Source organism: Diorhabda sublineata, chromosome 3, assembly GCF_026230105.1.
Source record: "Diorhabda sublineata isolate icDioSubl1.1 chromosome 3, icDioSubl1.1, whole genome shotgun sequence".
Taxonomy (NCBI): Eukaryota; Metazoa; Arthropoda; class Insecta; order Coleoptera; family Chrysomelidae; genus Diorhabda; species Diorhabda sublineata.
Window position 1 is genome coordinate 14,497,996 of NC_079476.1, and position 27,662 is coordinate 14,525,657.

A 27,662-nucleotide genomic window follows, 5' to 3' on the forward strand; every position below is an offset into this window, starting at 1 on the left:
GCTTCATATGGATGTGAAACGTAGCAGTTGACGTCAAGAATGGAAAATAAGACTATTATTCCTAAAAATGGATTTTTGGCGGCAAACAAAAGGAATTTCGACTCCAGCATATTCTAAATATAACAATACAAGAAACCATACGAAAAGCATCGCAGCTAGTAAATCCATGTATGAGGATGAGTGAGAAAATACCAAAACAAATAATGAAAACCCACTTCATAAACAAGGAAGACCGAAAATGACCTGGATGTCGACGAGAAATCTTAGACCAGGGGATTGGGAGGACCGGGAGAAATGAAGATTGGGCACCACAAGACGTATATATATATATATATATATATATATATATATATATATATATATATTATGATGATGATTTTCTTCAGAATGTGTCTCTATGGCGAATCTACATAACACCTAAACCATACAATTTTTCGAGTTAAGCAAAGAGTACTTTTTTGCTAGAAAACGGATTGAAAAATCCATTTTTGCTATCTTTAGATTGCATTGGTTGTCCCTATAAAGGTTACGGATTGTTAACCATTAAGCATGAGTCTCTTATTTATTCCGTCAAACACATGGACATACGTAATCATCCATTAAAAATTCATAATGTTCGGATGTATAATTTAGAAAATATACATAAATATAAGTTTTGATTTCACAAATTTAGAGGCCTATAACTTAGAAAAGACGGATCGTATATCACAGCATTAGTTTCACTTCATCTACTCACTCCCGAATTTTTTGTATCAAGTTTATATATATATCCATACAAGTCACTCAATAGTGGTAGTACCAGATTGTCAGTGTTAGCTTACTCGAAGTTCATCTCTGTTCCAAAGGTGTAGATAAGAAAGACTCCTTTTATTGAATTAATGTTTGCTCCGACAAATAATGTATTTGACTACACTGGACCCTCTCAAGCATACTTCTTGAGGCGTAGAAATCGGCTCAATTCTTTACCCTTGTGTAGCTTTATTTCTTTTCTGCACATGGAACAATATTTTGATCGAGGTAGTTTTTCTTGGACCATGAGTCTTTCTATACAAAAGAAAAGAAAGAATTTTTTATGAAATGTGATATGCTCCCATAATCAAGGATAGATCTGAGTGAGCTCCTCTGGGAAAGCGGACTATGGACGAGACGACTTTTTTCTTATTGTACGAAGTCCCTCTCTATCTATCTAGAAATAGGTCCCTTTCATTTAATTTATAACTCCAGTTAGAAAAGCCGAACTGGAAATCAATCGAAACAACTATTGATAATTCCATAAGTACTGATTTTCGACATCTGGAGCTTCGATAAATGGATTTTTTGACCTCAAAATCTGCACATGTTTTCATGATTCTAAACTAGACAGATACGGTAAAATATGCATAACATTCAACAATCTTGTACTGTACTTTCATGCATTAACAAATAAACTAAAATAAATTCTAAAATATCCTTTAATATGTAACATAAACGTTGTTGTTATTTAATCATTTTCAAGATAATTATTTTCCATAGTACCGATTCAATGGGATAGAAAAAAATGATGATTATGATTATATAAAAGCTTCGGACCTGGTATCAGGAACATTTATGAATTAAATCAATTCTTCTCTCTTAATTCTTAATCTTATTTGCAGAAAGTTTGCCTGGCATGCTATAACTCAAGATGACGGGGAAATTAAATGTATTTGTAAAAACGCTACTATTTTGTTTGTTAAACCTTTACCCAATGCTAATTACCAAGATAGATTGGGAACTATGCGAAGAACGTATCAGTTAAATACTGAACCCATCATAACTTCAGCCTTTTATTTCGATCTTTTTCTTCATTCGTTCATAGCAGTCAAGTAAGTATCTGAATTGCTAACTCTTATACATCTTATGCTTTTATAATTTCTGAGTTCTCTTTTCATTTTTACGACTTTATTTTTTCAATTTTCAAAGAAGGGTGGCTTTGAACCTCAAGATTTGTTCCTGTCTATACATAAAATATTACCATCTCCGCAAATTCGCTTATTGGGTGTTGTGGCTGGAAGCGATATGTACTGGCATAGTCACTTGGCCGATTTAGCCAAGGCATCTTCACAAAAACTTGGAGCCAAAAAGCTATATACCCCACAGTAGCTTCTAACCGTCTACAAGTCCAAGATTCGTCGATCTTTGGAATTCTGCTTACTCGAGTTTAAAAGGGTCTACTCTCTTGTGCTTGCTTTTTACATAAAAAAATGAGAAAAGTTGTGTGAGCAAGTTTTGAGTTTTTTTATTGCGCAATAAGTAATAGTTGCAGCTATATACATCAATTAGGCAACAAAATACAGCGACTTATAGATGAGCGCTGATACCGCGTGGCTGCTGACTTCTTTTTGAAAGAGGTTTCAACACATTAATTTTATTCGATACAGATAGATCACGTGCTTCCATTCTACCAATGGGAAACATGAGAACTGTCCAATGGAGCCGCATTTTTATAAAACCGACACTGCGTATGTTATATGTCAATACAGCATAATTCTGTCAGTATAAAAAATTTTACACCTCCAAAGTGTTCTGTGAGTTTCATTTCAAGTTAAGATAATTACCGTAGTCAACCTGGATTTCGTTTCCTTAAGCACTATCCAAGCACTGATTTTGGTACGATTATTTTGTACTGTTGTTTTTGGAATATGATAAATCTTTGGGCAAATGATAAAGAATATTTCTCAGATTCCAGCCAAACCATTTTTTTAAGTAAACGAAAAAGCTGAGAAATTGCTAATTCCGACATAGTTCATTACGATATATCTTTAAACCGAATTTTGTCATATGTTAAAATTGAAATCGAAACAAAACTGTTGCAAATATAAATAACATTCGTTGATTAAAAATTGCACAGCTACGGAAAATGGATTTTTCTTTTTCGAAAATAAAATCATCAGACTTGAAGTATTTTCTTGAGTTAATTTGATCGCATTGCTTTATTTTACATGTGATATCATCGTCGAGATCATAAAGTGCATTTTCAACTTCTATTTTCTTTGTATTTGATAACTTCAGAATCTTTCTGAATCACTTTCATGTCAGTACGTTTGTTTTCGTTTTTTTTTCTTTGCCGAAAATTCCTTATGCATTTACTCTTTTACCATAGTTTGTTTGTTGTTAATTTTGGAGTATCATCGGTTTTCTTCTGCTACTCCGTCAGTCTTCAGATAAAACAATTACCCAAAATATTATCTTTAGTATTTTTATTTTGTATATTTTAGGTCTTAGATAGTTCCCAACATAGTATCTAAAAGGCGTCGCGACCAGGAACCGTCCCTAACATCTATTGCGTTTTTTATTTATTTGTGTTTTTATTGTATTTAATCATGGCTTAACAGGAGAGTGCAAACGTTGTCTATGAGTTTTTAAAAAATGAATTACAACGTTTGAAAAATGTTAAAAAAAGTGTGTGGGTCGGTGATTGGATAAAAAAACGAAATACCCTTGGTGCCACTAATAATATATGTAAAGAACTATCTTTAGAAGATCTAAGTGGCTACAGAAACTTTTTTAGAATCTATTCAAGTCTACATTTATATTTGCTCAGTAAAATAAAAATTGCAATTCAAAAAAAAGATACCAATATGAGATTCCTGCCATATGAATTAGAGTCATTCAAAATAAGATTCGCGAATTTCGGGACCTTGAACACAATTTCCTATTTGACACTTACCCCATACTTCTCAAGAAAAGGAATGTTCATGACCTGTAGAGGTAGTTTTTTATAATTTACTTTATTTCCACGTAATGTCCCTATTCCCACTGGAGTTTTTTCAAGTTATATTCTCAATGTATCAAAAATATTAATTTTTTTCGTTATGAAATTCAATTTTTCCTGAAAAAAGCAACAGCTTTAGTTGCATTAAAACATAATTTTTTTCAATTTCATTTTTTGACCATAGTAAAAAAAGAAAGTTAAATGGTTCCGAAATTGCAAGGAATATCGCAAATCAATGACGAAAATGAAGTGATTGAAAAGAGAAGAGTAGAATATTGTGGAAATAAGAATTGAGAAATTTCAACTTTTCATGATATGTCATGTTCAACGCGTGGAGTAGGTATAAGGTGCACTTCTACATTTTGTAACAAGTCTAAGGACTCATGGTTGTTCAATGTAGATTGGTGACGGAAGGTACAGTGTGTCGTATCCAAAGACAAAGATTGCTCAAGGTTGACTGGTGATGGAAGGCAGGAAAGGTATGCCGTAGATAACGGTTTCATTTGCGAGAAAAAACGAATTGAAAACTTAAGTAAAAGAGTAAGGATAAAAAATATTTTCTCAATACATCATACACATTGGACGAGCTCAAATGTGTATGTAATATGTTGGGTATCTTCTTTGGAACATTGGATAGCAAAAACTTTTTCCAATAACAGAGATAAATATCACTTTATAAAGAAAGAAGGCATGGTATTGTTAAACAGTTTTCTGCATCATAACTTGAGATTACTTCGCATTTTTTCATAGCAAGAACTTTCAAACATTATTTAGAGCCGGTATACAAATACAACAGTAAGGAATGCAAAAAAGCTAGCAATCTCCCTGTCAATAGCTAGACCCTTCCCTAGGTTTTGATGAGCTGAACCTATTTATTCCAGAAAGAGCCAATGTGACACTTGTTGTTAATATAACTCTCGTATACAGGTATGAAATGGTCAAAAACCAGAATATAAAAGATAAACAGAGAGTGCAAAAAAATTGTGGTTCACATATTTCCACATATTATCTACAAGCTGTCAAGTTGTGCCCTCAGTTACAGGCTAGACAACTTTATGAACATATTCACGACCACTTGACACATATATGTGACGCATAGTTTTTCTCGGAAACTACAGTTACATATGTGTGCTATGGACTTTATTGCGTTTGAATGCAAATTATTTCCTGACGGTCCAGAGGCGAGGGACGCAATTTGACTACGGCTTCTAATCACGTCTGGCGCTCACTTGTGTCACACGGTTTCGGAATCGGACGGACCATATATACAGAAAAGAAAATCCTCCAACAGTTGTATCTACAAAACTAAAGAAGGGTAATCTTATCTGGAAAAGAAAGAGACAGATGAAAGTTTTTAAATGGCACGATTATCAAGATGTTCTTATTATTTCAAGTAAACATAAGTCAGGGATGACAGAAGTAACTACACAAAAGGGAGTAAAGAAATTTAAACCTGAAATGGTAGCTGAGTATAACAAGTTATATGTCCGGTGTTGACAGGAGTCCAAATGACTTCGTATTACTGCACACCAAGAAAAAGTATTAGTTGGTACATGAAAGTGTTCTTTCATATTGTGGACCTAAGCATATGGAACGGAAGTAGGTTGCTAAATAAAATCAATAAAAAAATTGTCCTTTTGCAAGTAAAAAGATCAAAACAAAAATCAAATATAGCTACAAGATCCGATCATTTTCCACATGAAGAAGGAAAGAGAAAAAGGTGTAGATTATGCAGCCAACAAAAAAAGGAGCATGATTCCTGTTTGGCATGTGAGAACAATAAAGGTAGTTCTATAGAATTATATCCGTCTCTATGCTTTGGCATATGGGACAAAAATGTAAAATAGGATCTATTGAAAAAATCAATGTTCCATTCGTTCTCTTATATTTCTAGTTTTTCATTTGAGTACTTTTCTTAAAAATTATGAGTTTTTTTACAAACGTATACATTCAAAAAGCATATGTTGTCTTCAATTTTGAGCATAAAATTCTAAAATATGTAACATTTACTTCAAAATATTAAGTCACATTATTGTGACATGTGGTTTATTTTGATAATATTTTACCTTAAACTAACGACACAAATTTGTGACCTTACATAATAACACAAAAAAAAAGATAAAGTAACAACAAAAACTAAAACAAGCAAAAATATTTTTTTCTAAAGTTATTTTACACGAGAAAAAATTAGTTGGTCTATATAGCATCGCCAACTTTAGGAACAGCGGTCGTGAACGTGTTAAACAACAGATATATGCGCACATACTACAACGATATATAATCTGGCGTCTACTTCTAACTCTGGTCTATCTGCTTTTATATTTATTTCATATATTATACATAATATTAGATGCTAAGATGCTAGACGTTTTTGTTGTTTAAAAATGATCAATTATTGAAACAGAAACTCATTGAATCATTGAGTTATCACGCACATTAACAATTAGAAAATGGATGTAAAATATAAATATTGTTAAATAGAAAACAGAAATACTTTATCACATTTGTATTTCTATTAGTCCATTATTTCTTGATACTTTCTCACAATTCATTTAATGATATGATCAGAAAAGCAGTAGCTTTTTTCCTTGGAAGCTCATTAAAAGTTTTCTTCTCAACAATTTATTTTTGCCAGATTTGACAAGGTCAACCAGTATAGTACAATTCGGAAATTTCTCACAAATAACATGTATATCCGAATTTGCAAGTAATTAAAACTTATGTTGCTATTCCTATACTATTCTGTAGTATAGACATTTTATTTTTAGGGAAATGATTGCAGATGGCGTTTGGAAAAATGCGGTAACCGATTATATAACTTGCGATGATTACAATGGTAATAATAGCCCTAAAAGAGTGGATTTGGATCTTAAGAAATATTTTAACAAGGTAATTTAATATAAAGGTATTTATATAACTTCTATTGGGCAAACGGTGAAATTTTTCTAAAAAGTTACCATTTAAAATTATTTTCAGCCTGTAGTTTTCTATCGTACTGCATAAGGGTATCAATCCAGTGTTTCTATGACAGAAGAATTTACTTAATAATACACAATAATGAATAGGCATTACTTCCATTATTATAACATTTCTTCCATAATGTGTGAGGTGTGGGATTGTGAATAATCAATCACGTAATTTGTCATTAGTTTTCCAATTGCCTCGTGAATGGCCGAAAATTCTTAAAAACTGCATTTTGAGCACTATTTATTAAGAAATCGAAATGAAATAACAAGAGTTCTATACTCACTCAGGACTATCCTAACCATTTGTCAGAAAACTAGGTATCTCACCCTTCGGTCCGTCTACCCTAAAGCGTGTTGTCATACGAATGCTAGTTTAGTTGTTTACAGATACTCGAAATATTCATTTTCGTCAAAAAATGGAATGAGATCCGAACATTTTCGTGTGTTGATTTCCTGGCTCTGACGTGGACTAAACCAACAGCAGTGTGACGATCAACTCGCTTCGACTTTTGGTTATGGAGAATCGTCTCGAGATACCGTGCTTCTCCTGGTTTTCCGAATTCAATCGTGGTCACACTTCGCTGCAGGTTGAATTTCTTGTTGTCCAAAAGGTTGTCCAAAATCGGCTATTGTGACAGAGAACATATATCCTGTGCATGAATTGATATTGCAAGAACGTCATGTAGCATACCGTGAGATTGAGGCATACTTGGGTATCAATTACAAGCGCATACATTTAATATTGTATAAACCTTTGGCTAGCAAAAATATTCATTCGCGTTGAATACCGCATAATTTGAAAATCGCTCAAACAAAACTCGTGTCGATTAGTGCTGAGAAAATTAAATCAGGTGCTTCAAAAGACCGTCTATAAGATCGTGTTAGGCGACATGGATCTATGCGTATGAACCCGAAACTAAGCATCAATCGACTGTATGGGTCTTTCAAGACGAACCAAATGTACTTGCAAATGGTCGGCAAATGGTTTCCGAACAACTAGATATGTCACCACCGTTCCATTAAAGCAACGTAAAACGGTCAATTCTCAATGGAACACCAGTGTTCGAAAAATTAGTGAAACCAATTGCAGAAGATGAATCAATCTCTACCATGACAATGTGAGCTCTCACACATCAGTTTAAACAAAAAGTTTTTGAACAGTCAAAACATCGAATTGATGGCTAATACGTGTTTGGCAACCAATGATTTCTCCGCAGAGCAAAAATAAGTTACGAGGTCAACGTTTTTCTACATCTGAAGAAGCAGTTGACGCGTTCAAATCATATGTTTTGGGGTTACCTCAATAGAAATAATGCTTCGACAATTGCTTCAAACGCATGCAAAAATCTATTGATTTCAATGGATAATATTCCGAAAAATCATATCCAATTATAAATATTTGTTTTTATTTGTCTATATCAAAATTTGAGTAGCACATAAATACTGGTAAATTCAAATTTAACTAATGGCGCAAAATTTGAATTATTTGAAAGTAGTTCATACTCGTACCTCAGAACAAAAAGATTTCAAATTTATGTTTTTGTTTATATTTCTCAAAATGGCATTTTTTCTTTTGTTTCGTCCGGTTCCGAGGCAGGCTGTCGGTTCTATGAGCATTTAATATTTTTCTTACTTCAGGCAGGATGCTAACCTAACCTGGGAACCTTCCTTCCATTCCAACCAGCAACTATGCAGGCGGAATAGGAATGGAAAGAACGGGAAGATCATACACTGATGCAGTGTTTGTTTTAAGACAGATTTTAGAGAAGTCAATCGAATACAACAAACCAGCCTACATGTGTTTCATAGATCTGCAAAACACATTCTACATGTGTTTCATAGATCTGCAAAACACATTCTACATGTGTTTCATAGATCTGCAAAACACATTTGACCGGGATCAGTTAGAGGATGTTGCACATTTACTCTATAACAGACAAGTACCCCATACCTTAATCAAAGTAATAGAGAATCTATACAGCGCGAACAAAATCCAGGCCAGGAAAGAGGAATACGACAGGGTGACTCACTGAGTCCACTCCTTTTCGACATAATTATAAACGAAATAATAAAGCAAGTACGCAGATTGAACGGATACAAAATGGGTGACCGCAATATTACAATCCTAGGCTATGATGACGAAAACGATGACGACCTCCAAAGGCTGCTATATCGCTTTAATTGCAAAACCTCACAATCAAACATCAAAAATACCTCTTAGATGCAAGCTGGTCGTAGACGACAAAATAATCCAGCAAAAAAAGAAGTTTAAATATCTGGGTATAGAACTATCCAGATATGGTGATATTGAGACGGAGGTGAAGCAGCGAACAATAAAAGCAGCAAGAGCAGCCAGATGTCTGAACGACACTATATGAAAAAACAAATACATAAGTATTGAGGCCAAGTCAAGGACCTACAAAACTGTGACCAGACCCATAATGACGTACACAGCAGAAACTCGACCTGATACAGCAAAAACAAAAAGGCTCCTGGAAGCAAGCGAAATCAAAGGCCTACGAAAAATTACTGTTAAAACGCTCCTAGATAGGGAACGTAGGGATGACATAAGGCAAAAATGCAGAGTGGAATGAGCGAGGAAAGAATAATAAGGATAGCACGAGACAACTCACCACTGGGGAGAAGAAGTATGGGAAGGCCACAAAAAGAGGGATTGATAATCTTACCATCAGTTGAGGCCATAGGCATGCTGCGAAGGATGAACAGGTAATCTGCCTAAAATGGAGTAAGAAGAGGGGGAAGAAGAAGAGGCATTTTTTCAAGATACAGTATCACAAAAGATGAAATTTTGAAAACTATTATGAAAAAAATAATAAATCTGGAAAATTATTAGTCGTAATCTCATTAGATAAAAATAATATTCCTTCATTTATAATAACAACCTAAACAAAAACTGTTGTCAAATTACAAGACATAGCATCTTATTAAATAACGTGGACGAGAGAAAAGAGTTCAAAACGAAAAATATTCAGATTTAGATTAAAAAAACATGTGATTTTGATTTGGTAACAATAAGATCTTGAGATTTTTTTATAAATTCAAAACATTTAACGAATATTCCTCATTTGTCAAACATTTAACGGTTCTGATGGCAAGAGTATCATTCCAAAATACAATAATTTGAAAAAAAAGTTCCAGTAATGTATTCTTATTTAATTATTTCTAATTTTGTACTATCTATTTGGTTTCTATGGTTAGATTACAAATTTTTGGATACCCAGAAAACTATTTTTTGTTTTAGGAAAACTCCGAACCGTTCACGTACGGTCCTTTGTTGGTAGTGTCGAATGGCTTGAGTTACATGGATTTCCAGATGGTTCTTTCTTCTGTTGGTGTTCGAGAAGGCGCTTCTGACAAGTCTCTTTCTCTCGGTACTTGGAATTCAGGTTTTGATAATAATCTGACACTTGCCAATTCCAAGGCTATGATTAATTTAACCGCCGATGTCGTTTATAGAATAGTCGTTGTTGAGGTAAATATTTTGATATATTTTTTGGTAATGAAATACATAATACAAGCGGATCTCTGTACAACACTATTAGAGCGAAAAAGAAGCGAAAACGATTATGTGACGTAGATAACATTAACGAATGGATATCACAGCGTAAAAAACAATGGAACCAACATATAAGTCGAATGACCAATGATAGACTGGTAAAAATAGCGAGAGATAAATCACCAAATGGAACATAGAGCGGAAGTCGACTAAGAAAGAGGTGAAATGACAATGTAGAGCCAGGATGAGGAAATATATCGAAGAAAGAACAGAAAAAATTTCTGTGCATAAAATTCTTATTCAAATTATTTTGAAATATGAATCTATTCCCAGTGGAATAACGACAAAAACTATCGTGAAAATTTGGTTTCATTTTGTAGCATGTTGATCTACACATCATTCGCTGAGAACAAATAATATCTGAGCAAACACACATCTCTAGCAATATATATAGAGCTTTTCTTCTAAAAATTCTCTGATTTATTTCAAATTGAGCTGATATTATCAGTTCACCTATCCTCCCTTTGATATGGTGAGTCATAAGGAATGATAAGCTGAGACAGTCATCCAGCTCATTGTATTCTTATCCAAAATGCACTTGTCAATAAAAATCTTAACCACGATTTTGATCACTGCGTATTAATAAAAAAAGTAAATACTTCCTCAAAGTTTTCAGTCATTTGCCAAATAAGCTGAACCGTGTTATTGCCGTAAAACAACTTCTGATTTGAATAAATTTAAATGGGACGTAAAATTAAATGAACTACACTTAAATGAGTTCAAATTATCTGAGATTTCACACAAAAGGAACACCACTGATGACGATATATACGATTGTACAATCTAATATACGAGGATATATTGAAAAATTCTTAGCCTACTATATAACCAAACAAAATTTCAATCTCAAAATATTTTATTACTCAACATGTTATCCTCTTAATTGGATACATTTATTACAGCGAACCTGCAACGTCTCTAGACCTTTCAAAAATAAATGTTTCTTCTTGCTCGGCAAACCAGACCTTCACAGCATTTATTACCTCGTAGTTGGAAGAAAATTTACGACCTTTTAAACTTTTTTTCAGTTGAGGAAAGAGATGATAGTCGGACGGAGCCAAATATATTGAGGGGTGTTCGAGTAATTCAAATCCTAAATCACGAATTTTTTCTTGGCAACATGAGATTTCTGTGCAGGAGCGTTGTTCTGCAGAAACAAAACACCTTTGGATAGCTTTCTGCGTCTTTTCTCTTTAATTTTTTTCCGTAGAGAGTGGTCAGTAATGTCGAATAGTAATCTCCAATTATTGCTTAACCCTTATCCAAATGGAAATCCCAAAAAACTTGCTATTCCATCGATTGTTACTTTGTTTCTGAATCGTAGAAATGTACCCAAGTCTCATCGATAGTAACAATTCGCTTTAAGAAGTCCAATCGTTTTCAAATTGAGCACAGATCGAACGCGATGCTTCTACCCTTGCACGCTTTTGGTCAACATTAAAACATTTGGGGATCGATTTTGCAGCAATTTTTCTCATGTTCAAATTGACGTGACCTATATGATGAACGCGTTCGTATGAAATAATCAGTGCTTCAGATTTCCTTTCTGGCCCAATTCGACATGATAAAATCATGTCATCGATATTTTCGTGGACTGACACAGAAATTGGCCTTCCCGATCGGTCATCATCTTCAATGGAAAATTTACCTCTTTTGAAGTTTACAGTCCAATTTTTCACAGTCGCATACGAAGGACATTGATCACCAAGGGTATTAAGCATATTTTCATAAATCTGCTTACCTCTCACCCTTTTTAAAAACAGGTACTTGATGATGGCTCGATACCTCAATTTTTTCGATTTTCACAATTTCGGTGGAAATATTTTTTCTTTTAATTTATTGCGTAACTCTGGTTCTCTTTTTCGACGCCAAATTTTACACTGACACTTCTAATAAGTTATTGTTCGTTGCTATGGTAACGCAATATTTTGTTTATGCATGGAACTAGTCTAGGCTAACTAGATATCAATACATCCTCGTATATTAACTGTGCAACTATCAATTCTGGTTTATTATTGAATTTGTTAACTAAGTAGGAATTTCTGGAACCATTGGTGATTTTCATACTGAACACACTGTTTAAACCACCGCCACACCAACACTCACAATTACACTGTCTGACGCGAGTTTTGATAACAGAGAGACTGAAGGTAAACTAAAACCTAATGTCTTGACTTACCTGTTTAATACTCAATTTTCCCACCAATAAACGAAAATTAATTTCAGCAGAAATTAATTCGGGAATCTTCACATTCATTTCTTCACTACTAGACTATAGAATGGGCTGTGAGGAATTGGCTCTATGTCCCTATTTAACTTACTCTTATATTTAGCAATTTCAATGCTTTCAAATACATCCACGAATTTATTATTGGATACATTTTTACATTATTAATATTATGACTGGCAGCCTCTGCATCATGTTATTTTCTTTTTTCAACGTTTCATAGGATTTTATCCTCAATTTATCAGCTCCCATTTTGGGGTCTTGATAGTCAGAGTTGGATGGCATTCATTGGTTATTATGCTATTCCTTAACGTCATTATTATTGCAGTGGTCGGTGATGATATTCAGTCAATTCTCGTATATAAAATTTTGTGAAACTTTCTACTTACTTAGAAGTTAAACAGATCAGTAATTTTATCAATATCTGTCGACCAATATGTAGACCGTCCAAGGGAATGGAAACTGCAGATTTATTCTTTAGTTGAGTTGAATAATTCCTTCCGTTTTGTGGTAATTAATCTTGAGTGTCCATAAGTTTCGTGTGACAATATGATCATGCAATAAGTCTGAAATTTCCATGGATATATCTTCAGTTTTTTGATATTTTTCATATTATTATTGCGCTTCTTCCTTTGGCAGTAATGAGTAATATAACTTAAAACAGAGAAAACATTAATTGAAATGTGTTACTGAGAATTATTTTCAGTTTCCAAGTACATCCTCAGAATAATAAAATACAATGAAATATTTTTCAGCAAAAACCATTCGTATTCAAGGACGATAACGCCCCTAAAAAATTCAATGGATATTGTATAGACCTTATAAACAAAATAGCTGAAATATTAAAATTCGATTATGACTTAATTGCCATTGATAAATATGGTGCAATGGATGACAATGGCAAATGGGATGGTATGGTAAGGGAATTGATCGAAAAAAGGGCAGATGTAGCTTTGGGAGCGATGTCGGTGATGGCCGAAAGAGAAAACGTCATGGATTTCACGGTGCCGTATTATGATTTAGTAGGGATTACTATTTTGATGAAGTTACCTGAAACTTCTACTAGCTTGTTCAAGTTTCTGACGGTTCTAGAAAATGACGTGTGGTTATGCATATTGGCTGCTTATTTTTTCACCAGGTGAGCTCCAGTTACTTTATCATAATATGATTTAAATGTAACATCTTCAACCCTCCATAAATGGCGTGCAGAAGATTTAATAAAATACGTAAAATAAACCCTATTGAAAATTTTACGGTGCTAAATGATGATGCAGACCCTCCGTAAGCAGTATCTAACTTCACTTTCATGTGCAAAAAAATAATTAATGACTTAATTTGTTTCATTTTCAAACAAATGACCGTTCAGCTACTTATTATCAGTAATATTTACTTCAAGAGAACCATATTTGAATTATATTTAGTTTCAAGCGATCTCTGCACTATTATATTGATTCAATGCGTCATTCATACAAATGAGTGTGTCTTGTAAAGAAATTATAATTTAAAATGGTTTATTACATTTATTTTCCACCATATATGCAATGCTGTCATTACTAACGTCATTGAAGATAAAAAAGTGTCATATTACACATCTCTACTTACCGCCATCTTTTCCCGCCCTCTAAAATTTTTCTCATCTATCCTAGGTGAATATTTTTTATGTATAAAAATATAATACATTGATAAATATTATAATACCTATTTAATGGCAAACAATAAAAACTAACAATGAACTATTGTGGTCTATAACTTAATTCGTGCGGTTTTTTTTCAAAATTTGAACGTTTATTTGAGACTAATATGTGGCAATTTGTGGATCCCATCCCAAAAGAACTGCGCCAGCTTGGCAACTAAGAATGATGCAAATTGAGGGCGTTCTGCATCAACTGGAACAAATGGTATTCAGAAGAGGCAAGGTCTGGGCTATAAGGCGGATGAGGTAAAACTTCCCATCCACTGTTTTCCAAATAGTTCTTAACCGGAGTAGCAGCGTGGGGCCGAGCGTTGTCGTGATTGAAAATTATTGCCTTATGTCTGGTCGCATATTCGAGGCGTTTTTCGGATACTACTCTCATCAAACGGATTAATTGTATTTGGTAGCGTTCTCCATTGATGGTTTCACCCGGATTTAGCAGCTCATAATACAACACACCCTTCTGATCCCACCAAATAGAGAGCATTATCTTCGCGCCATGGATATTCGGCTTTGCCGTTGAATTTGCTGATTGGACGGATTTCACATACGATTTTTTGCGCTTGGTGTTGTCATAATGAATCCATTTTTCATCAGCAGTAACAATCCAATGCAAAAATTACTTCCTTCTGTGGCACTCCAGCATAATTTCGGATATGCAAAACCGCCTTACGACGTTTCTTGGCTTGATTTCATGTGGAACCCAATTTCCTTGCTTTTGAATATATCCAGCTGCTTTTAAACGTTTTGAAATGGCTGCTTGAGTGACATCCAAAGATTCTGCGAGCTCTTCTTTTGTTTGGTAACAATCTTCATCGAGTAATGCTTCCAGTTCTTCATCTTCAAATTTTTTTGGGTGCCCAAGACATTCATCGTTTTCCAAGTCAAAATCAGCACTTCGTGCAAACCACTTTTGTCACGTTCGTTCACCATAAACTTCCACCAAAATACGATGACTTTCGGCATCATTTTTTTTTCATATTAAAGTAATGAAGAAGAACTCCCCACAAATACACTTTTTCAGGAACAAAGCTCGGCATATTTGAGTGAAAAAAAATTATTATTGTTAACGCTTCAAATGAATGACATATACTGAACAGACTTACAATAACAGTAGCTTTTAAATGCAGGATCGGAATATTGGAACGATGTAATATTATACAAGTTACGCCATCTCTTATTAAACCGCACGAATTAAGTTATAGATCCATAAAATATAACAAGCTACTTATTGAAATTGATGGTTAAATTTGCGTCTCCAACAGTTATCTCTTTGGTCGACAAATTACTTTGCTGTTGAATGACCAAGGTTTGTGAACTACTTGCAACAGCTTCAGAAGACATGGCACATTGGGACAGCATATTGTGCCCAATTGGTTTCTCACTATTCCTCCTCTAAGCTGAACAAAAAATCTATCGATTTCTATGTTTTTTCTCAAATTCATCTAGTCTCGAATGATTTTTACCCATACAATATCAGAAATGAAAAATGATCTTGTATGTATTTTGGAATCTGGAATTTCAGCCCAAAGTTTTTCTCCAAAAAAAGCAACTTCGAAAATATTCATTTTCACTAATTCGACCGTCCGACAAGCTCCAGATACGCCTATAATTGATGCGACCTAAAACAATAAGATACGCTCAAACACTTTTTTTTAAATACTTATTTAAAGATCATAATAGTATATTGTGCAATAAGTGGGAAAAGTTCAACTTTTCTCACATTTGAGAAAAGTACTTTTCCCACATGTTGTACACTATACTTTTTCTACAACTGCACAAATTGAAAGAATAAAAGTAATGGAACTTAATGTTTATTTTTATGATTGTTAAAACCAGTTTTTTAACAAAAAATAATCGGGCAATTTAAAGCAAAATTAAAAGAAGAATTTACACCAGTGGCGTAAAAAGTAGGCGGATAAAAGTGACAACTAACCGCTAAAAGTGCGCCACTGGTTAATTTTTCCAAAGTTTGTTTAAGTCAAAATATTACTTTATTAAGGAGCATATAAATCCCCAAATTTCAAAACAAAAATTAAAGGTGCTCTTTATTTATGGTAAATTTTTGATTTTAATTAAAAATTTTGAACACCCCCTATGTCAGCAACAAGGCACCGTAAGGGTTCTTGTTCCTATATCAAAATTCTTTCATTTATTGAGATCTCTCTGTGGTACAGCGTTGTTGGTCGATTATAGAAGCACCCTAAATAATATACTTTTGTTTTTGGGTGTTTGTGATTTTAGTTTAGTCAGACATCTCAATAATACATACACCCTTCATGATTTCTTCGAATATTATATTTATTAAAATAATTTGCTAGTTGTTGTAAAATCCGTGTATAAAAAAGTTTAAGACCAAATTAAAACAAAATAATTATCTATTAATTTTAATGAAACCCCATAATATAAATAAAATAAATATACACCTTCATATTCTATTGTTATAATCGAATATCTAAAGAAGTCATTCTTCTATTACCCGACTGCCAGGAAGGGTTATGTTTTTAACGCGTATCTTGTATGTATGTAATATTTTTTATTACCTTATATCTCCAGAACCGCTAAACGGATTTTCACATTTGAGGTATCGTTAGATTCGTTTCATTAGCCCAAGTGTTCTTAGATAAGACACATTTAAAAAAAAAACAAAATGGTGGATTTTGGACGCCATGTTGTGAGGTAAAAAAATTTTTTTTACTACCAAGCATATCGAGTTGGGTATCAAAATAGAAGATTTTAAACACTGATTGTAAATATGTATATAACTTGCAGTTTTAATATTAAATTGAACGATAAATAATAGAGGAAATATCTATGGTGCCATATTTAAGTCTCCGACATGTACATTTGCGGCTTTAACAATATAAAGAAAATGAAGCTATATTCGGCGGAGTAAATGTTTTACTTTTTGGAGATCTTATGCAGTTGCCTCCAGTGTCTAAGGTTTCTGGGGGATCTTATTGCTTTCGACAATCAGAAAGGTTATCTGCTGAAATTAATCTTTGGAATTTATTCAATTTTTGTGAGTTGCCCCAAAATATGAGGCAAGCTGGAGATACATTTTTTGTGGACATATTAAACAGTCTTCACGTTGGAGAACTTACAATACAGCAGTTATCTATCATAGAAAACCGCAGAGTACCGTTGATAGAGCCATTTGACGATGGAGAAGCTGTCAGAATTTTCCCAACAACTAGACTGGTTGATGCATATAACGCGACTATGACAGAAAAGTTAGAAAAGCTCACAAAAGCATACACCATTAGTGCTGTAGACATCTCATTGGATCCTAAAACATATGGTCAAAAACCACGAGAGGAATACTTACCTGAAGATCCCAATAAAACAGGTGGTATACCAAACCAACTCAAATTAGGTGTAGGCTCTCGAGCCATGCTAAGACGAAACATCAATGTTAACCATGGGCTGGTTAACGGGGCTATGCGTGTTATCCGACGAATAGATTGGCTAGCACTACGCAGAGAGCAGCTGGAGCCGGGAGAACTGCCACAAGCAGTATTTGTGGAGTTCGATGACCCAAATATAACAGGGAACCGACCTGGTATTGGAGTCCGGATAGAGCCTTGTGCTACAGAATTTGATGCTTTACGTGGTAAAGGCAAGATCGAGCGACGAATGCTTCCCTTAATTTCATGCTGGGCAGTGACGGTGCATAAATTACGGGGCACAACTTTAGACCGAGTAGTTGTAAATTTAAGTAGAAACTTATTTGCAAAAGGTCAAGCTTACGTTGCTTTGAGCAGAGTGAAGACTCCCTCCGGACTTGCTATTAGTTCTCTTGACCCTAACAAATTGCTTAATCAACCACACGACATAAACTCATTCAAGGAATTAATCCGGTTACGTAATCTTAACTAAAAAGACATAAATAAAAATAAAACATGTTATTAAATAGAAACATGTATTCTTCCAAAACACCGACAACCGTTGCGTTACAACCAAGTGGTAGACTCGTAATAATATTTTTATGATGTGCTAATAATTAATTGCTTTGTTTTTGTTTCACATCGGTCATTAATAAGGATTATTGAACTTCGAAAAACACGTGCTTTCGAATTATTATTAACTGAGGTTACGATTTCTTCACAAAAAATCTCAATTAGTCTAAACTTGTAGTTTCTTCAATAAAGACGTATTAAAATGGAAAAAGCCCACGAAAGTAGCGGTGAAGTGCGTTCTGCCATCGTTGTTTTACATAATGAAGACCAATCCTAACGTGATATTGCTTTACAATTGAAGTTATCACAGACTTGAATTCATAGCACAATAACTCGATACAGGGAAAGTTTTGAAGCTTTATGAGGTTTTCAGTTGGTTTTAGGGCTGTACACAATAATAGAACTCAAGTTCTCACGATAAATTGATTTTTCGAGGATTTATCTTCTTATACCTTGAAATAGTTTGAAATAATAAACAAGGATAAGTTTAAGAAACCAAATTTTTTTTATATTGGACTTGCGTTTCTCTCTGAGGTATAGGAATCTGAAATTTGATCCTTTTCAATCTAATCAAATGACTAAAATAGCTTTTCAACGTCCAGAAATTAGATATTCTTGGAAACTACACGTTATTAAAGATGATGTTTCTGTCAATAGATTAAGTTATTCATTGAATAACTTAGTCTATTGACTGTGCAGTTTCCAAGAAAATTTAAGTTCTGGACGTAAAGACGCTATTTTAGTCCTTTGGTTAAGGTTATCTCGAATGATGTAGATTAAAGTCTAGTTTTTCGAAGCTTTATAAGGTTTTCAGTTAGTTTTAGGGCTCTACACAATAAAAGGACTCAAGTTCTCACAATAAATTGACTTTTTGAGGACTTATCTTCTTATGACTTGAAATAGTTTGAAACAATAATCAAGGATATGTTCAAAAAACCAAATTTTATATATATTGGACTTACGTTTCTCCTTGAGGTATAGGAATATGAAATTTGATCCTTTTCAGTCTAACCAAATGACTAAAATAGCTTTTCAACGTTCAGAAATTAGATATTCTTGGAAACTGTACTTTTCTAAAGACAATTGATGTTTCTATCAATAAAGTTATTTAATTTATCTTCTGGTCAAATTCAATATACTCGCCTTAAGGCGATATGGCGTATTTTCGTAACATAACTTTATGTAATAGGTATAAGCTTTCATGTTAGCTTCCAATGGTTTTCTTAATTATTAATTTAGTTGATACAACATGAATGGATTTACATATGCGCTTTGTGAGCCTAACAATACATTTTGGTTTTACTCCATAACAATAGATGTGGAAAATCTTGTTAATGAGTATAATATGCTTGATTTTTCATATTTTTTACCATCTACTAATAGCGATATATCTATATAACAATTAGTTAATTATGAACGATTCTAATTTATCATTTTCTTTTACCAATTTACAATCAAGAATGGCGGTGGTTTGATTATGAAATTGCTTTTCTAGCCATGGAACTGGCGATTTGATAAAAATTGACGGCTTTATTAAAAAGGAACAATACAAAAAAAATTAGGACTGTTCCTTCGAGTTTATGATTATTAGAGATGGATTCATTTTTTAACAGAACTATGCAGATGATATATGGAAGAGAAAGAGGCACTAGGGGTGTTAATGAATATGGTTGGGTTTCCTCGGGGTCCGGACCTCAATCCCATTGTACTTTTGTGGGAAGAACTTCATAGAAACATCCGTAATTGTGGTAGACCCTCGCGAGAAGAAATTGATTGCTCGTATGCCGAGACTTGTGAAAAAAGTTATATAATATAAGAGAAGGATTTTTTGATGACGATAACTATACCTTTTTTGGCTTGAACTGTAAATATTACTTTACCTTTTTCAAGTATATTCACTGTCAAAAAGTGTTTTGAACAGTTTAATTAAACACTTAATATTTGATAGGGGTTTTAGTTAATTTTCCTACTCTAATTAAGATACTATTGGCTTTTAGTGTATATGGTAAGAAAATATATTTTGATGTTTAGATTCTGTTTTGTTCCCTAATTGATTATAGTATTTGTTTATCCTACTCATAAATTCATCATTCATTTTTTTTTCAGACCAATTATCAGCCAAACTAATTGAGTATCAGTTTATAATTAAGAATCAATATTTTTTTTTCTAAATTACGCCAACGGATTTCATTGATTACCGGTATGCATCGCATACATTTAAAAAAATAATTTATAAACACGTTCGTAAATTGTCTCCAATACTGAACATTATATTCCGTTGCAGTTTTTTGATGTGGGTATTCGACCGTTGGTCTCCCTACAGCTATCAAAACAACAGAGAAAAATATAAGGACGACGAAGAGAAGCGTGAATTTAATCTAAAAGAATGCCTTTGGTTTTGCATGACATCCTTAACCCCACAAGGTGGTGGAGAAGCTCCAAAAAATTTATCTGGTAGACTCGTCGCTGCAACGTGGTGGCTTTTTGGATTCATTATAATTGCTTCTTATACGGCAAATCTGGCTGCGTTCCTCACCGTTTCTAGATTGGATACTCCAATAGAATCTTTGGATGATTTATCAAAGCAGTATAAGATTCAGTACGCACCATTGAATGGATCCTCGGCACAAACTTACTTTGAAAGAATGGCTAATATCGAAGCAAGATTTTATGAGTAAGTCTTAAAATGTTTTCCATCACTTCTCTTATTATTTATTTTCAAATCTATCGTATTTTATACAGAGCATTCTCTCTCTTGTGAAATACAAAATCTACAATTTTTATTTAAGGAAGTATCCTGCCTTTATATAGGATAAAACAGATAGTGACATGAAATTAAGTAACTTAATATAAATTCCGTAATCAAAACACTTTGAGCTATATCTACATAAAATATGGTTCTAAATTCACCCCTATAAAAAAATTTAGCTTTAAGCTCTAGAAATTGATAAGAATTATCCCGGACCTTTTGTTAATACTATAGAATGGATATTTTCACTTTTAGTAATACAATGAAATACTGTAATAATATATTATTGACTTTGCTTTCTCCAGTTTTGTACACTATTCAGTTGTTGAACCTATTTCTCAAATATCTTTGACCAACACTCTATTGAAACTTGTTGAATTTCCTCTTCATAGGTTAATAAAACTTTAATGTCACTGTTAAATCGTCCGCCGAGTAACTTTTCTATTGCAGTTAGAAATGAAAAACAATCACTGAAACCTGATCTGGAGCCCAAGTAAGATAGGGTAACAATTTAACTTCATGTTAGCGATAAATCGATACTTTTTGCTGCAATGTATAAGCTTGACCAGTTTGATTCTCACGCAAACATGAATTTTGGAGGCCGTTTTTCAATTTCAATGTCCGTTACAAATTCTGCCATAGATTACTCGACGATATTATGTGACCTAGGTATTATCTCACAGCTTCATTGTTTTCTGAGATTACGGAAACAGGTGGTCGGCTACAACTCCTTCAATTTACAACGGTGCAACGAAGCTTTTATTTAACTAATCATGAGCTTATCTCGTATATAAATACAACAAATTATTAGTACAGCTAAGACGGTATCACACATACAAATTCCAAAGAAAAGAAGTTAAAAAGGTACTTTTGAAAGGGAAGCATTTCAAAAATTGTGGTAATTCATTACCAAAGTTGTGCTGATAAATTTTGTTTTTGTGGTCCAAAATTAAAAGTCAATATTTTTTATAGAATGACAATTTGATTTCTCTTTTAAAAACCAAATAAAGTTCTTGTTTACACAATACTTTTTTTCAACAAGTATCAATGTTTATTATCAACAAAATTCAATTGATGGTGTATTAAAGCAGCCGTAAGTATTCAAAGAACAAGTACCTATATATTATAGAAAAGGTATCAAAAAATAGGTACTAAAAACTAATTATCAGCCGAATAGACCAAAGCTTGAAAAATACCAAAATTGAACGAATCAAACTATGGATACTATGATCACTTAGAATAACTTTTGAGCATTTATGTTATCGTGATAATACGTTGTATGTATGTTATGGGGTACTATTCATAATCAGAAGCGGCGATAGGATAGGGCGCAGTAGGGCGATCACCCAGGGCGCCAGGCTTAAAGGAGTGTAGTTGGCGAGATATTCGAATGAGGCTTACTAGCTCGAAAATTCTCAAAACTCTGCGAAAAATTCGTTATCTTGGCAATAATAGAATGGAACGTATTATCCAATCACTGTACTGCATGCATCTCATTTTAACGGGCATATCCTATTATAGAGGAACATATTATCTACTTCTTTTTCACATAAACTTTCGAAAAGAGTGCCCGGCCGGAAGGACGGAAATCCGCAACTAGAGATAAACACAAGACTATTTCAAAAAAATCGAGGAATTTTTGTTTTCTTTATTATACCGAAATGCTATTGAAAAAATACCGTGCAAATTTCCATTTCTCATTTCAATGAACAACGTTCTTATGGAATTTGAAATTTTGTAACACACGATGGGCACGAGATTTTGGAATTGTCAAGATGTATTCTTGTTAAAAATTGAACGCTCTACAAAAAAGCTTCCTAACAATTTTTTGATAAATTCAATCATTCAAAAGTTAAAGGTTAAACTGGATCCACATCAAATTTCGACATTCTTCCTGTTGACGTCGCCCCTGTGCGAAAGACATAACAATTTTTTGGCGAGTCTCGTGAAGCAAATACAAATACAGTCGAGAGTTTGAGAAGCCTACACAAGTGAGAGAGAGAGAGGGCTGTCCATCGATTAAAAAACATGTGTTATTCTTTGTAACTATTCAAATTTACATGTATAAAGTCAAAAAATACAAAAACGAGTGTGTTTTCAATCAGTTTTACACGATTCACTTCCATTTTCCAGCAACTTTGTCAATCGAAAATGAAATTGCTGAGAACGTCGACTATGATAACTAAATAAAAGATGTCGACTAGGCTAACAAAGTCAAGTTTTATTAGATTTTCTTTAAATAAATGAATATAAAAATGGTTATCTTGCCTTTTTTTCGTATAGATTTGAACAGCAGTTGAGAGATGCCGCTGGTGCTAAAACCGGCACTGTTCATAATGCCCAGAGCGTTTGAAAAATGTCCAATATGAATAATACCCCTCACCTAATGGGTAAACTAATAAAAATTCACTCTCTCAATGAAATCTCAAATTTCAACATAAACAAATTTTTCCATGCATACTGTAAATTTTTTTTCTTGTATATGTTACCGGCAATGTGTATAATTCAGGTATTGTATACAATCCCTAGGTAATGTATACAATCCCTGGGGCGTCCAGGCAATGTATGAAATATCATGAATATCATTGTCCATTTCATACTTTACCTAGGTATTGTATACAATTCCTAGGGATTGTATAGAATACGTGCTGGTTCACCGGTAATGTGTAAAATAAATAAATCTTAAGACTAAACTAATGTTAGGTAAGCCGGTTAATATCAATAAATCTTAACAGACTTACTTATCAAATAGCGGACAAATAAAACATGTTGTATTTACTTGAAATAAACTTTATTATCAACTTTAAAATAACAAAAAAATAACAGGAAACTTAAAATTCTTCTTGTTTGTACATTACAAGTATCTTCTAACATAATATAAGTAATTTTGTAATTGAACTTCACAAACAAAACAATTCTCTTTATAACAAAAAGTAGGTTTAATAGGCATTCACAATTTTAAGTAAAAGTAGGCTTTATTTATTCTTACACGACAAACTATTATGGCACTTTGAAGAGCACAGAGCCTTACTTTTGACACAGGAACACTTTTTAGAGTCACAGTTTTTTTTGCAGCTACATTTCACAAAGCCCTGTCCTGTCCCCGTAGATTGAAAAGTCGCAACTGTACGGAGTGTCGTTTCCAGATTGAGGACGTCTTCTTCTTGCAGTAATTTCTGATGGCAAACAGTGAACTGTTGTCTTGAATACAATGTCTTGACAACGCCTTGCTTTGTGCCTAGTTGATATAGATCGTCATCAGTTTTGTGTAATACTACAGCCAGTATATTGCGAGCATTACTACGACCTCTATCGAGTTTTAAGCATTTTCTGAGCTTGTACTATCAAATTTTCTTTGGCTCTGATGCGGTTTTCTATCGAAAAGGCGTTTTTTGCGCATAAAGGACAAGCAACTTTGGATCCAAAACCTTCTGCAATATTTTCTTCCGGAGCAGCACAAATAGTATGAATAGGCCTATTGCACATTCTGCACGAATGACCACCTGTTGTCTCCTCGGAACAAACACAGCATATAAGTGCACAACTCAATGACTCCTCTCGTACTGATACCAAATTCGGATCATGTAACGCTTGATCATTTACCTCACAAGGAAGATTTTCGACATTCGTAGGCTCAACAACATTCTTAGTATTTGGGATAGCCATGTGTTCATCATGCGCACTTTGGACATTTGAAGCTTCCTTACCGATGTTAAAACTATCGAGTGCAGCGTTTTGTTGATCTGGTGCCTGTAGAGGTTGAGTGTCAGTTGTTTCAGTTTCTGATGTCTCAGCCGCATCTATTACAGATTCTGAAGATGACTTCATCACTTTTTCTAAATCTTCTTCGCTCTCCAGGTTGTGAGTATCCTCACAAGGCAAAGATATGCCAACTTTTATTTTCGACCAAAAAAGAGCTTCATAAGGTGTTCTTTTGATTCCTGAGTGAAACGCCCTATTCTTCATGAGATGTACAAATCGCAGACCATCACTCTAAAGTTCGCTATCGTTATCTTGCATCCAAGTTGTAAGCATGTTTTCAATGTCCTGGTTAGCTCGTTCGACACTCCCTTGACTTTGGGAATGTCTAGGCTTGCCATGCACAATTTTTAAGTTCGGCCAGTATATTTTAAGATTACTGACCACTCGGTTTGCGAATTCTCGACCGTTGTCCGATTGTGAGATGGCTGGTGCACCAATCAGTGTAAAAATATCCAGTAAATTGTACGCTACTTCCTCAGCGCGTTTTGTTTTCAAGGCTCTTAATATGACAAACTTTGTGAGATGATCCCGATAGAACATTATGAATTTATAATCCCGGTCTGGATGAGATTGATAGTCTATCAAATCTACTTGACAGCGAGAATTAAATTCTGTTGAAAGTATGGGCTTCACGACAATCCCTTTTTTTATTCCTTTTTGTTTTTGCTGGCAGGGTTCGCAAAGCTGCAAAAATAGTTCAACATCGTGGCGAGTTATATTCTTATATCTTGAAGAAAGCTCCTTCAGCATTCTGTCTCGTCCTCCATGGCCGATACTTTGATGTGCGTCGTGAAGTATTTGAAATAATTCAGTATCAGCAACGTAGTATATAATATTGTTATTTGTAGTAGCATCCACAGGAAAAATCAACTTATCTTTCTGACCAACAGTTATAACATCATAATGCTTCAATAACCAGTAATCCCGAGAAGCCTTTTTTTCAGCCGTTTTTGCATTTTTTGTTTCTTCTATCAATTCTTCATAACGATTTTTTTCAATAAACGTGCGATTTTTTGTATTTGCTGCTTCTCTTTTTATTTGTAAATGTGAATAAAATCTTTCTTTCATCTAAGCTATTCGTTGTTCGGCCGCCATTTTTTAATAAATTAAATTACTTTCCTACCTGACGAAAATTAGCAAAAATAATAACTATGACGCAAATAGCTCAATACACGTGGTAACAGTATCATCGCACGTCGCGAAATGAAATGGAGAAATGCGGCTGTTTGCTTAAATAGTGTCGCGGTATCCTTTTTCTCAAGTGGCGGCTCCTTTGACCTGACCGGCCGCCCGCCGTATCCTTTTTCTCAAGCAGCGGCTCCTTTGACCTGACCGGCCAACCGCCCGCCGCGCCCGCGCTGCCTCTTGTCAAAGGATTTAATTTTATTTACAGAGGCTACCGCGTGCGGCGTACACCCGAAAGTGAAGTTGACAGTTTTATATCGAAGCGCCTCCGTAGTGAAAGATTGTGTTTGTGAACTGTTGTACTACGAATTGAATTTATCCTCAAAAAATCCGACATTTGATAATATTCTGGATAAATTACACCTATGTACTTACCTCCGTAGCAATCTACAGACGCTCCAGCCGTAAGTCAAACTAAAAGAAAGTATTAATAAAAAAGGTAATTCCACATTTATGTGGAACATAAGTATACGTAGTTCACGCAATTACAGAAGAAAATAAGTACCTAAATATTTTGTTTTGGATTCAGAGCGTGATAATGGCTCTCTTATTAAAAATACGGGTGGTAGTAACTTTGACAGTTCGAGTGATGAAGAATTGTGGTGTAATTTTACTTTGAATTTACCTACTTTCGCATATTTTTGATTAAAATTATCTTTGCACCTAATTTGTGTGTCCCGATAATTTTTATTCGTATTTTGTTTTATTAAACACAATTGCGTTCGGGTGTACCGACATTATCTAAACGAACTTACTTTGATCGCGCCGCCTTGGCGCCGTGTCGTCTCTTGTCAAAGGATTTAATTTTATTTGCAAAGGATACCCGCGTGCGGCGTACACTCGCAAGTGAACGGTCATGCTAAAACGATTCACTTCCATTAATGCTTAAAATGGCGCCTCTAGGAAGGGTGTCAGGGTTCTATGAAGCTTACCGTACTTATTTGTTTGTAATTGCGTTCGAGTGTTACATTACCTGCTGCAAGTTTGGCATTGTATAGAATACCTAGGTAAAGTGTAAAATAAATTCTATTTCATACTTTACCTGCCCGTTTTAGGTATTCTATACATTGCCTAGGTATTGTATACAATACCGGATTATACACATTGCCGGTAATATATATAATTGATTCAGAGTACCACGTATTGTTTGCAAAGGTTCTCGTCGGCACGCCTACTCTTTAATAAGCTTGTTTCATACCTATATGTTCATTCTTGTTTCATACAAGCTGCATTATCAAATCCCCCAACAGCTACTTGTATGTGTGTATGTATGGGTGCATTTTTTTCTATTTTAACAAATTATATCTGAGATAAGTAAACTTGTTCGTTTCCAGAATTGTGTTGAACATTATTGCCTGTTAATTGCTTAATTATATCATCACCAGCCTCTTCAAATTCTGTTAAAGATTTACCACTTTCAAACTATCCACAAATTTTATAATTTTGTTTATGGTCACTACAGGCTTTTTGCTACTTTCAACTTCAATTCAAAAATGATCACTAGTCGGTGCCTCAGAATGGTGGAATGTAACCACATTATGATCACTATAACATTTTTTACTAGCATAGATGTTATATCATTAGTGTTATGACCTTTTTGTTCTGGATTTATTTTGAAGCAAAAGTATACGCTGCTTTCTCGCTCTATTGGTTACCAAATTATGGATTGCTTTCAAATTATATCGATCTGTGCTCAACTATCTAAGGAATGGAGCTAGGTGGAGGTTTTGTTGAAAACTAAAGATATTTTTTCTCCAAATTTTTTTGTTTTTATCTAATTTGTCAATTAATTATGCGAATCTATAGCGAAT

General features: G+C 34.0%; 1 protein-coding gene across 1 annotated transcript in view; it reads left to right on the forward strand.

Annotated features, from left to right (window-relative positions):
• The window catches only part of LOC130441988 (ionotropic receptor 25a), a 48,155-nt gene that overhangs the window by 14,598 nt on the left and 5,895 nt on the right, over positions 1-27,662 (forward strand). Inside the window, exons 5-9 of the mRNA XM_056775932.1 lie at positions 1,635-1,844; positions 6,502-6,622; positions 9,962-10,192; positions 13,259-13,641; positions 20,440-20,829. Of these exons, the coding sequence (XP_056631910.1) occupies positions 1,635-1,844; positions 6,502-6,622; positions 9,962-10,192; positions 13,259-13,641; positions 20,440-20,829 (1,335 nt within the window). The remainder of the gene's footprint in view (positions 1-1,634; positions 1,845-6,501; positions 6,623-9,961; positions 10,193-13,258; positions 13,642-20,439; positions 20,830-27,662) is intronic.